Genomic DNA, 12479 nt, shown 5'->3' on the forward strand with positions numbered 1-12479 from the left:
AAGATCGGCATGGAGGGGAAAGGACTTGAGCCTACTGTTGAAGCCCTGTTTGGAGAGAACGGATTCTTCCCTGACACCACTCTGAGGACAATGTACTTCATCTCCGACAACATGCCAACCGGGATCAGTAACCTCTTGAAGACCATGCTGCCAACTCTGAGGAATGATAGGAGGAAGAGACAGGTATTCAATGATACAAATTGTTGTGCTTTTGTTCATTATTTGAAGATGCTTGTAATGGTGTGGATTAATTTGAGCATTATGTAGAATGTTATATTAAGACAAGTGTGGTTATCAACAGGCTTCACATAGCCTGCTGAAGGAAATTGGACGTAACTTCAATAAACTGGCGAGAGATCTAACGGCCCAAGAGTCTCCTGAGGCAATGGTTTACCTGAGACTGCTAGGTAACGAGCTTGGATACCTCAGAACCAATGACATGGAGGAGATGGCCTACTCTGCTGCCATGATGATTGACAGCATGCTCAAAATGTTCCCTGTGGACGTAAGTACACAGACGAATCTACTCACACATTTCACTAGCAGACAACATTATTTAATGAAAATGAACATGCATTTGTACCACTTGTGCATACATATGTGTATCTTTCATCTACCACAGGTTATGAAGGGATTGATGACTAAAGCTGACAACAAAATCTTCGCCCACTACATCTTTATGGACAATGAGTTCTTCCTGCCCACTGCTACTGGTGTGCCTCTGAGGATTGCCCTGTCTGGTACCTTCACTCCTGGTATCAAGGGTGGACTCAACATTGCTCGTGACATGGTAAAAACTTCTTCTAATTTTCACAAAGATGCAAAATGTTGAAATGTGCCATTCCGTAATGGTATCTCTCTCTTATCTCATCCACTGTTTCCCCATAGAGCGAGATTGCCTTCATGCCCTCTGCTGGCATTGAGTTTACGACTCAGATTGGCTCTTTCATTCCCGAATACGTCAACTCTGGACTGGAGATGCACACCAACCTCTTCCATGAGAGTGGACTGAGTGCCAAGATCTCCATGGAAAGCGACCAAATCAAACTCACCATCCCTGCACCTAAGAACCCCACCAAGCTCATCAGCATTACGTAAGCTCAGGAGCACCTCTCATATCTAATGGATTGAATATCTGTAATGGCATTCATCTTAATTTTCATCCATCTCACTTGCAGCAATAACCTGGTGGCAGTGATTGGCACAGAGACACACACCATCCCCTCTAGAGGTCTGGACAGGGTTGATAACAATGAGTGCACTCCCTTCTTCACTGGAATGACCTATTGCACGACCCTGATGTACACTGATGCTTACAATGAGGAGACTCTCCCCTACTTCCCCTTCACTGGAGACAGCAAGTAAGTGCAAAACCTTCTAAACCACTTTCAAAGTGGGGTCCGGGAACCCCCAGGCCAGGGCTCCTTGAGGGGGTTCCAGGGGGGTCACCAGCAAAACATATAATAATTAAGAACCAAATGGACCCTTAAGTGCCTGTAACTCAAGAAGTGGACTAATGGAACTGGTCCATTTGGTTTCATTTGTACATTGTGAGAGTTAAGTTTGGATTTTATTGTGTAAATCGGGATCCCAGCGATAAAGAAAATATATTACATATATATTAACTGTGATAAACCACACACCTTCTAGTATTTGTAATGGTATAAAAATGCAATTAAAAACATTGATGAAAATCAATTGGTTTACTAGGTTTATTGTGGAGCTCCGTCCCACTGGTGAAGTCACAGAGTACACTGCCGCTATTGCCTATGAACTTCTCAAGGAGGGTGAAGAGGGCCGTCAGAAGGTTGACTCTGTGAAGATGATCCTGAGTGCTGAAGGTAATCCCAGGTTATGATATATATTTTAAGGAACATGACAGTACAGTATCACTCGATAAAAGTGATGTATTTTCAATTGCTTATTTTAATTTAATCAATTATCAAATTTGAACTAATTAAGCTCTATTTTATAGTGTCGTGCAGCGGAAATAGTCGATCTACAAGCTCACGATGCTATGCCTTGTGAGCTTGTAGCTTGGCTATTTTTGGATTTTTTTTGCCTATAAAGACATGCCCAAAATAGGGACACCAGTTAGACAGTGGTTAAATTAGCTGTCAAAAACAGAATGGATCTTGTGGAGACTTTAAGTTGTATTTGTTATTTCAACAGGGGAGGACCTGAGGACTGAGGCCGTTGCGACTGTGAAGTACAACAGGAAAAAGCACGTCCTCACTACTGACCTCCAGATCCCTGACTTTGACGTGGATGCTGGATTCAGGCTGGGTGTCGTCGATGGCAACACCAAGGGCAAGGGAACTCACTCCATCTCCCTTGACCTGATCAACAAGAACGTCCCTCAGCTCTCCCTGGTTGGCCGTGCCAAGTAAGAAATCAAACAAATCACATCCACAAGAAATCAAAATAAATACTACCATAACATTTACCTCATTCAAGAAAAAGTAAGAAAACTCTAAGAAAAGTTCACAAAGAAATGTCTCTTCCACTTTAGATACACTAATAGCTTTCCTCCTCACAGGGTGGCTGCTATGAACGATGCTACTCTGCAGCTCCAGCTTCTTGTCCCCTTCTTTGACCTTGATTCCTCCGTCACAGCCAACCTAAAGCGTGGCGAGGACTTGGAAGTTGAACTTGAGAGTAACATCAAACTCCCAGTGATCACCTCTGAGCATAAAATCGCACTGAAATATGGTAACATACTAATTACCGTATTTACTCTTTTCACAGTTAAAACATTTGTGGCTTGTCATTTAACACATTCTTCATTGTATGTCAAATAGCGGAAATAGCTGATTTACAAGCTCACAACGTGTCACAACAGACTCACATGAGCTTGTAGATTGCAATGCAACGTGTTGTGAGCTTGCCTTGCAGATCGGCTATTTTTGCAGAATGTTTGCCTATTATGACTATGACTATTATGACTGAATAGGGATGCTATGAAATGCTATCAAATCAGATGTTTATGAAATCAAGTCAATATTTTCTCTTTAAAATTGCTCACTCCACTGCACCTCATATCTTTCATATTTTTGTAATAGATGGCAGCAAGATAGAGGCAGAGGTTAAGTCTGACACAGACTCTAAGATCATGGAATATCTTCCTCAACACGATATGATTGAAAAATATGGGAATGATCTTCTTGACATGGAAGTGGGAGAGCATGGCATGAAAGTCCGTCACATACTCACCAAATCCGTGGAGGTATGTCATTTTTTCTCCATCATCTAAACAAACAGATTCCCCTTTGAATTATGCAAAACATATAAACAATGTATTTGTTCCCCAGGCAGCAAATGACTACATGGAGAAGTATGCAGCTGATATTCCTTACATTCATAACTTCAGAGTCCCTGATATGCCTGAGATTTCACTGCCAGAGAAACTCTTCCTGAATGCGTAAGTTTCACAACTACAGGAAATATATAATTTGAGGAAATTTCTTTTCTTTTCTTATTAAAAGGAAATAATAATGGCAATTTCCATTTTCTTTTCTTCAGTGAAGCAAAGGTGGCCTACTACTTCAACGATGAGCGCTTCACCATTGTTGTCCCTATCCCAATGGGAGGAAAGTCAACAGAGGAGCTAAATTTCCCACCTGCCTTGACCACCCCACACATGCATCTGCTTGGGCTAGAGATTGTCTCCATCGAGATTCCAATCCCTGAGCTTTTTGTTCCTGAGAGCGTGACACTATCTGTGCCTCTTTTCGGTAAAGCTGAGGTTTCAGCTGAGGTGAAGTGTAACCTCTATGACTTGGAGATCTCAGGAGCAGCTGGAAAAGATGTTGTGGAGACACCTAGCTACTCAGCCAAGTTTGATATGATTGGAACATCCCCATTGGATATCCTTTCCTTCAAGATTGAAGGTATATTGATAGAGCATAGAAAGAGAGAGAACAAACCTGTTGAATTTGCCAAATAAGTTGTATTGTTTGATTTGACTAGTATGTTAATTTCTCACATCTGGAATCTGGAATATAGAGATTATGTGTGCATTACTTTAGTTTACTATCAATTAAGTTTTATTCTTCTATTTTCACACAGGCTCTGGATTGCTGGCCAGCTCTGATTCTGCTAAGGCAGAATTGAAAAGCTCTTTGGTCCATAAGTTCCTTGAAGCCAGTTTAAACATCATTGAAGATGTAACCATCACAGACAAAATAAGTGTAAAATCCAGCAGCAAGATTGACGCAACAAGTCCCCTTGGACTCAATATTGCACTTCAGCACACTGGCATGGTTGACTTCAAATTTGAAGAAATCTCTGTTGATAGCAATCTTGAAGGAACAGTCAAAGCAGGGCCCATCTATGGTAACACCATCTGTACCCAGTCTTTTGTCATTTTACCATTCAAACCAGAAGCAAAGATTGATTCTTCTCTAAAGATTGACTCCACCATTCTTCAGGCTCAAAACACAATTGCAGCCACTTTTGCCAATGGTGAGCTCAGTGTTGTGTCAAACAGTAATGCTTTTGAGGACATCCTGATCCAAGCTGCAGAGCTTTCCTTCAAGGAAAACAAACTGGCCCTGAAATGCGATACCAGTAGCATACTTATCCTAGGCATGAAGGTCCGTAACCTGGCTGAGGCCTCTGCTGGTGCCGGTGAAGTCATCATCAAGATAGAAACCAATGCTGAGCACTCTGAAAACCGTGTCTACTCCTTACTTAGTGCCAATCTTGATGTCAATGGCCTGGCTCTAAACAGTGATGCCACTGTGAAATTCCTTGAGAACGAGGCTGTTCACAAAGCTACTCTGACAATGAACAAGGATGGTTTGGCCACAAGTGGATCAACCACCCTCCAGAGCCCCCTGAACCTGCAGAACACCTTCAGTGCTGAACTTGATGCATCCAAGGCTATACTGTCCATTAACAACAAGGCTGGACTGCTTGACATCAAGGTTGATAATGCCAACACTCTGACCATCACTCTCTCTAGCCTTGACTTCAACACTAAGGCCGAGGCCATCGTCAGTGAGCATGCCACTTATACCCATGACATCACCATTGACCTGAAACCCTACACCGCTTCTGCAAATGTGAATAACAACCTGAAACTGCTGGCAGCCGACATCATCAATGAGGCTCAGTTGAAGGCAGAGCTTTACAAGATGGACCTGACTGGAAGCCTGAAAGCCACCTATGGTGAAGAGGAGATCAAGCACACTTATGAGGTGAATTATGCTGACATGACTGCCAATGCTAAGTGCAGCACTACTGGAAAAGTATTTGGAACCCACATGAGCCAGAACACCGAGCTTGAAGTTCTTGGTCTTGCCGCAAGGATCACCAATGATGCCCGCTTCAACTCTCAGCCCGTGCGCTATGATCACGCCATCCGTTCTAGCATCATTCCTTTCGACTTCAACCTTGATGCCATGTTCAATGCTGATGGTGACCTGACCCTGTATGGAAAGCAGAGCGGCCAGCTCTATGGCAAATTCCTTCTTAGAGCACAGCCCCTGGCTCTCGCCACATCACATGAATGCAGAGCCTCTGTGACCCAGCAGCTGAACAACGGACTGTCCATTGAGACCACTGTTGACAACAAAATGGACACTGTTCTGTCTCCTGTGGAACAAAAGATTAGTCTTAGGATGAAGTCCAAAATGAATGACCATACCTTCAATCAGGACATGAGTGCTTACAACACAGCTGAGAAAATGGGAATGGAGGTTTCCAGCACCATCTTCACAAATATGCTCAACATTGACTCACCAGATAATCAGGAATTCACAATTGCTAGCTTCCTAAAGTATGATAAGAACACAAACAGTCGTATGATTCAACTCCCTCTATTTGGAAATGTGCACGCCCTCCTGGAAAGTATTAAGGTGGTTATTGTGAACATTGCGGAGATCCTGCAGAACTACATTAATGATGAGCAAGTTAGGGCCAGGCTTGAGGCACTTCCACAGCAAGTCAATGACTTTATTGTTCAACTCAACATTGAAGACAAAGCCAGTCAGCTGAAGCAATTCCTAACCGACTTTACCCAAGAATATACTATCACTGCTGAAGAACTGGAAGCCTATCTGTTGAAAGTGAAGGTTGCTGTTGAGAAACTGCTGGAAGATATCACTATTTACATCCAAGGCTATGTTGATATAATGAGGGTTATGATTTCTGATGGCACACTGTTTGAAACTGTCACTCAGAAGATCTCTGAAGTACTCAATGCCATCAATGAGGATTATAATATCAAGAACATGATTGTTGCTGTGATTGATACAATAAGAGAGCTGATCAAGCAGATTGACCTGGAAAGCCTAAAGGACAGCAGCCTTGCTTTTCTACATGATATTGATGCCAACTTGCCAGCTAAAGTTGAGATGATTTTGACTTACTTGAGAGAGGTAATTGAGAACTTTGACTTTGCCCTATTTGTTGCAAACTTGAAGAGCTACATTCCATCAATTGTGAACTTGGAAGATTACATCAAGGAACTCATGGCTCAGATTCCCACAGACTTCAGCAAACCAATTGAGTTTGTTCAGGAAATGATCCAGGATCTCAACATCGTTGAAAACTTTAATACATTCAGTGGTAAACTGAGAGAATTGTTGGTCCATTTTGAGGTTGATAGAAAAATTGAGGTCATTCTGGGGAGCTTTGTGGAACTAATCAAACGGTTCAGAATTGATGACACCATCCAAGCTGTAGTGAACAGACTGAAGGAAATTGACATCCCTGCCAAGGTTATGCAAGTCATGGAAGGAACTGTCAGCTACTTGAAAACAACTGAGATTAAGCAGATTATTGAGGATCTGAGTGTATATATTGACACTATTGTCCAGAGCCTGAAGTCATTGGATTATAACGCCTTTGTAGATCAGGTCAATCAAATGATTGCAGAGTACACTGCCTCTGTGAATGAGCTGGTCAGAGCACTTGAAATTCCTCAGAAACTTGAGGCCACAAGAGATTTTGTCAATTTTATTTTCTCATCGTTTAAGAGCGTCTTCGACCAACTAAGAGAAATCAAAGTTGCAGAGATGATCAACAATGTGAAGGAAATTGTTAACCATAACATACTTAATGAACTGGAGGGATATCTGGGAGTTGATGTCAAAGCTGCGATTGCAACATATCTGGGACTGGCAAGCAAATATTACACCAAGCTTGTGACAATCATCACAGATATTTTCACCAATGTGGTTGAAGTAATCCAGAAGGTAGTTCCTGAACAAAAGATCTTTGAAGAGATTAAGCAGATCCTTGAGGGGCTCACCACTGGACTGAAGACAGCAGAGCTGGACATTCCATCATTCACCTTCCCTCTCACTGACTTGGTCATACCTTCAATGAAGATCAGTATGGACAGCCTACAGGAGCTTGAAATCCCAACACAACTTGATATTCCAGAGTTTACCATTTTGGGCTTCCACACTGTGCCAGCCTTTACCATCTCCTTTGATGACATTAAGCAGAGAATCGTTGAATTAATTGATTTCATTCATTCGATCAAGATGCTTGACATGGAGGCTTTCTTTGGAGACCTTACGTTGAACTACCTTCCTCCTATGCCTGAGATAACCTTCCCTGTGTTTGCCCTTTCAGATATTTCACTCCCTACCATACCCCAGGTCCCCATTGAGAAGCTTGTTGAGACACTCCAGATACCTGATTTTAAGCTGCCAACTATCCCTACTGAAATTATGATCCCCAGTTTTGGCAAGCTGTATGGTGAGATCAAATTAATTTCTCCCATCTACACCATCAAGACAACTGTTGAGTTCCAAAATTCTACTGAAAATGAAATGACGCCTCAATTCACTGGATTCCTGACTTCAAGGACCACATCTACTACTTTTGAGATGCTTACTTACAATCTGGATGCTACAGCTCGCGTTGCTATCCCCAAGATGAACCGTGTTGTCTTTGCAGAGACCTTGAAGTTTAATACTCCTGCTCTTGGAGTTGAACATCAAGCATCTTTAACCTTTTACGGTCAAGCAGCCCAGGCCCAAGCCAAGACTACAATGAAAGTCATCACTGAACCCTACACTGCTGATATTGCGAACACAGCATTTATTGCTATTGGGGGTGGAATGACTTCCTCTCTGGAAACAACTTACAATCACAGAGTAAACCTCCCTATCGTCAGTTTCACTAGTGATGCCACTCTATCCCAGAAAGCTGTTGTTCGCCAGGATGGCCTTGCCCTCACCGTAACAGCTGACAATATAGGTAAAGCCAAATTCAATGATGATGAGACCAATCACAAGAGCAACTTGCTTTTCAACCTCAATCCCAGCGAGGCCAAGCTAACTTTCACAGGTGACACAGACTCTGGAATTCTGAACATGAAACAGCAAATTACTGCTGAATCTGCCTTATTTAGCTACGTCAAGTTCAATGCCCGCTGCGACTCAGAGGGCCCTGCAATTAAGAACAGTGTTATTGTAGCATCAGGACAAGCTAACCTTTATGATATGAAGCTTGAGTTGAAGGTAAACCATGACACAGAGCTGGTTGGTACAGTCAGTGGAGACCTGTCCAATTTGGTCAATGTTGTTATTCGACCCACTGAGGTTGTCTTTGACTTCCAGAACAAGGGAAACACCAGGATGAATGTCTTTGAATCTCTGACTGCTAAGATTGATCTCCAGAATGATTACTCTGTCATCATCAAGCCTGACACCCAACAGATCAACACAGTGGCTCTGGCACGTCTCAATCAGTACAAGGTCTCCTACAACTTCACCATTGACAACAATAAGAATGAAGCTGGTATCTTTGTCGCTGTAGATGGTGAGGCTAATCTTGACTTCCTGACTAGCCCCATCAGTATCCCTGAGTTTGACTTGCCTTTTGTTGACTTCCGCACCCCAGGCATCAGTGATCTGAATTTATATGAGACCTTCAGGTTGGAGCAAATCCTGACCACCCCTGAGCAGAATGTCGATGTAAATGCCAAGATTGTTTACCAGAAGAACAAAGGTACCCCCCTTGTTGATGTGATGGGTCTGGTCCAGATTCCCTCTGTGGGTAACCTGATCACAGAGCTGTCCTTTAAGTCTGCCATTATCAACCTGAGTCTTAATGCTGGACTGTACAATGAGGATGATATTGTGTTCCGTCTGGGAGCAACAACCGCCTCTGTGTTTGAGAGCCTGAAGACTAAGCTTGATGGCACCACCAGCCTGACCACCAGAAGAGGAATTAAGCTGGCCAACTCCCTGTCCCTTGAGAACCCCCATATTGAGGGTACCCATGACAGCACCATCAGTCTGAGTACTGAGACTTTTGAAGCTGGCATCTCTGTAGCTACTATTGCAAAGATTTCCCTGCCCATCCTCAACCTGGAAGCCAACCAGAACCTGGTTGTAGACACCAAGACCAAGGCAAATGCTGTCTCCAACTTGAAGCTGAAGGGTAATTTCAATGTGCCCATCATTAAGGCTGTTGGAGAAGCAGAGGCAGACCATAGCCTGAAGTTGGAGGGAACATTTGAATATGCTTCTATGGAGACAACCACCAAAGCAAACATTGAAGGCACAGTACTTGAGCAGTATGCTCTTTTGGGAATTTTGGACAATGAGGCCACTCTGTACTTCAATGTTGATGGCCTACGTACCACATCCAAAGTAACTGCTGATGCCAAACTCACCAATGGGGAAACCAAAGTCCTTACCATGGATGTGAATGAGAACCTGGCTGTTGAGGCCTCCCTCAGTCGTGTGTATGCAGTGCTGAAGTTTGCCTTTAACAACGAAGCAAATGTGATGAACTTTAATACCAAGGGAAGTCATGTTGTCCAGGCAACTATAGATCTAGCCCCAATGTCTTCCTTGACTGCTGATATTGAGATCAATATGTCTCAGCCAAGTGACCTCGGCGACCTCAACCTCTTTGAGAAGGCTATTGTTGAGTTGACAGTGCCAACGCAGAAGATCTCTGTCAATGCCAAGGTTGTGACTCCAGTGTACACCACTGGCATGGTAGTTGAAGTGGAAGGACAAGTCCCTGTCTTCAAGGTCATTCTTAAGTCATCTGCTACCTCTGCCATTGTCTTCCTGGAGTATGACTTGGATGGTGAGTTTAGCATCTCCCAGAAATATACTGTATGAACATTATTGAGCATCGTTTTACAGAATGCATAAATAATTACATGAATATTCTCTCAATAGCTTCTACCACGGCAGACTTGGGAAATGACGCTCTGAGCATGATCAGCAAGGCTGTCTTGACTCATACTGACCTGACCTTGGACATCCACCACATTATTTCCCAGGCTTTAAGGTAACATATCTTGTACACCATGTTTCACATGCAATTTTTCATAATATATATTTTTTAAGCTTTAATGTAACTATTCCTCATTTTTATATTTAAGGAGGAAACGGCAGGTGGACGACAGGTAAATATTGAATACATTTTATACAATTATACATTCTTGTTTCCCTGCAAAGTGTTATACAATGTCCGTCAGAATGTTTCATATTGAACAGGTTAAGAATGCGTTTACAGTGATTTCTCATCTACAATTTCATTACTTTCCAGCATATCTCGTCATACCCTCAATGTGGACATCATCAGCCCTACTTTCACTGATGTGAACTTCCGCTATGCTGCTCGTAGAGATGGAATCAGTGCATCTGTCTCCACCCCATCAACTGGCTTCCTAGGTCTCCAGTTCCAGGCCAGGGCCCCATCTCAGATGAATGCTAGGCTCTATAGCCGTTATGTTGTGAGTATTGTTAGTGTTTCTGAATTAATATGGTGCCTCCATAAGACTAGTAAAGGAAAATCTCTCTGATCTAAAAACTAAATACATTTATTTTTCCTCTGTCCAACAGTCTGCTCCTGAGGAGGATGTTGATATCCTAGTCGTCAGAGCTTCTGCTAAGGATACAGATAAGATGAACCTTCAGATTGCCTACAACATGGAAGCACCCAGAGATATGCTCCTTGGACTCAAGGAGAGACTCCCTTCCATTACCTCCACACTGACCATGTTTGCTGATAAGTACCTAATAACATCCCTTGTGGAGGATCTGAAGAGTGCACTTGTGAAATTTGTCGATGAGGTCTATAATGCTCCCATGCACTTTGATGAGCAAATGGGCCAGCTCTCCCTCCTCTTCAGAATCACAGTTGTCCAGTACCAGAAGGCTGTCCAGGTCTTCCTGGATTCCGCTGTCAAGTTCCTGAGGGAGACCCAGTTCAAACTGCCTGGCTCTGACGAGGTGACCACTATCCCTGAGGTCCTCAAGCAGCTGACTAGCAGCATCGGTGCTATGCTTGAGAAGGCCCTTGAGATTATCTCTGAGAGTACAGCGGTCTATGGTAACTTTATACTTGACCAATTAAGCAGTGTTAAAATCAGCATGCCAGTCGGTGATGGAATTACTGTAAGTCAAATGTATGATGACTTGAAGGTAACTTTGAAGTACATCTATGATGAAGCTGTGGACCTTGTGCAAAAGATGGAGAGCATTGACATGATGCTAGAGAAGCTGGGTGAGACCCTGAAGGCCATTGTTGAGAAAACACAGGAATTAGTTGACTCTCTTGACTCTACCTACTTGGACGCAGTGCTCGTCAATTTCAATGTCCTCTACAGCAACGTTTTAACTGCCATTAAGAATGTCTTGAATGAGACGCCTACACTAAATATGGAGCAGCTGCAGAATGCTGCCGAATACATTATGGACATGTTCGTCACTGCGATTAACCAGTTCAACACCACTGTTTCTGATTTTCTGCAACAAGCTTCTGAGGAGGTCCACGAGTACATGAAAGTTAGCACAGGAAAGCTTGAGATCAACCTCCCCTTCCCCTTCCAGCAGTGAGAGGCTTTCACAGAGTCTATACACTACCATCTGTCTAAAAACAGCATAGGAAGAAACATGGATGTTTAGTGTTTTAGAATATATTTATAGCTGTCTGTTTAACACAAAGACCTTGTTAAATAGATGTTGTTTTATTATTTTAATTTAAATGACTTATTGTTTACCCACATTGAAATGGAAATTTATTGATTCTCATGCCCTTTTGTTTTTGACTCAGTATTTACTGTAAAGAGAGAAGAGTATCAATAAAGACCAGTTATACAAAACTGTATCATTGAAATGCCTTATTTATTATATTAGGATATACATAATCACATCATGATTAATATAAAAAATTGTGACAGCTTTAGAGGGATATCTTTCCAGTTTTTTATACCCTTATTAACATGGGACTGGAAAAATATGCTAGCTTTATGCAAAAGTATGTTTATTTATTATTGGAAAACAATTAACAAATAGCTGAAAGCAGCTGACCGGATGAAGCCCCAAATGAAAAAAGCTATATGCAATATACACAATGATCTATATTATAAGTAATACAGAGAGGTGTGTAATACAGAGCAGTGGCGTATCCAGGAATTACGTTTTGGGCAGGCAAGATCATGTGTTAATTGTCGTCTCCCCGCGCACAATCGTAGTACTAAAGGTTTTCAA

The 12479-nt window shown here is 42.5% G+C and overlaps 1 protein-coding gene across 1 annotated transcript in view; it reads left to right on the forward strand.

Annotated features, from left to right (window-relative positions):
• The window catches only part of apobb.1 (apolipoprotein Bb, tandem duplicate 1), a 41130-nt gene extending 29099 nt beyond the window's left edge, over positions 1–12031 (forward strand). The window contains exons 16-31 of the mRNA XM_079526898.1: positions 4–183; positions 302–505; positions 623–790; positions 889–1094; positions 1179–1361; positions 1711–1841; positions 2173–2386; positions 2540–2712; positions 3063–3226; positions 3312–3421; positions 3523–3890; positions 4069–10065; positions 10161–10272; positions 10367–10390; positions 10534–10720; positions 10830–12031. Coding sequence (XP_079383024.1) covers positions 4–183; positions 302–505; positions 623–790; positions 889–1094; positions 1179–1361; positions 1711–1841; positions 2173–2386; positions 2540–2712; positions 3063–3226; positions 3312–3421; positions 3523–3890; positions 4069–10065; positions 10161–10272; positions 10367–10390; positions 10534–10720; positions 10830–11825 — 9417 coding nt within the window. The 3' untranslated portion in view covers positions 11826–12031. The remainder of the gene's footprint in view (positions 1–3; positions 184–301; positions 506–622; positions 791–888; positions 1095–1178; positions 1362–1710; positions 1842–2172; positions 2387–2539; positions 2713–3062; positions 3227–3311; positions 3422–3522; positions 3891–4068; positions 10066–10160; positions 10273–10366; positions 10391–10533; positions 10721–10829) is intronic.
• Positions 12032–12479: the final 448 nt, after the last annotated feature.

Source organism: Electrona antarctica (genome assembly GCF_951216825.1).
Source record: "Electrona antarctica genome assembly, chromosome: 17".
In the NCBI taxonomy this organism is placed as follows: domain Eukaryota; kingdom Metazoa; phylum Chordata; class Actinopteri; order Myctophiformes; family Myctophidae; genus Electrona; species Electrona antarctica.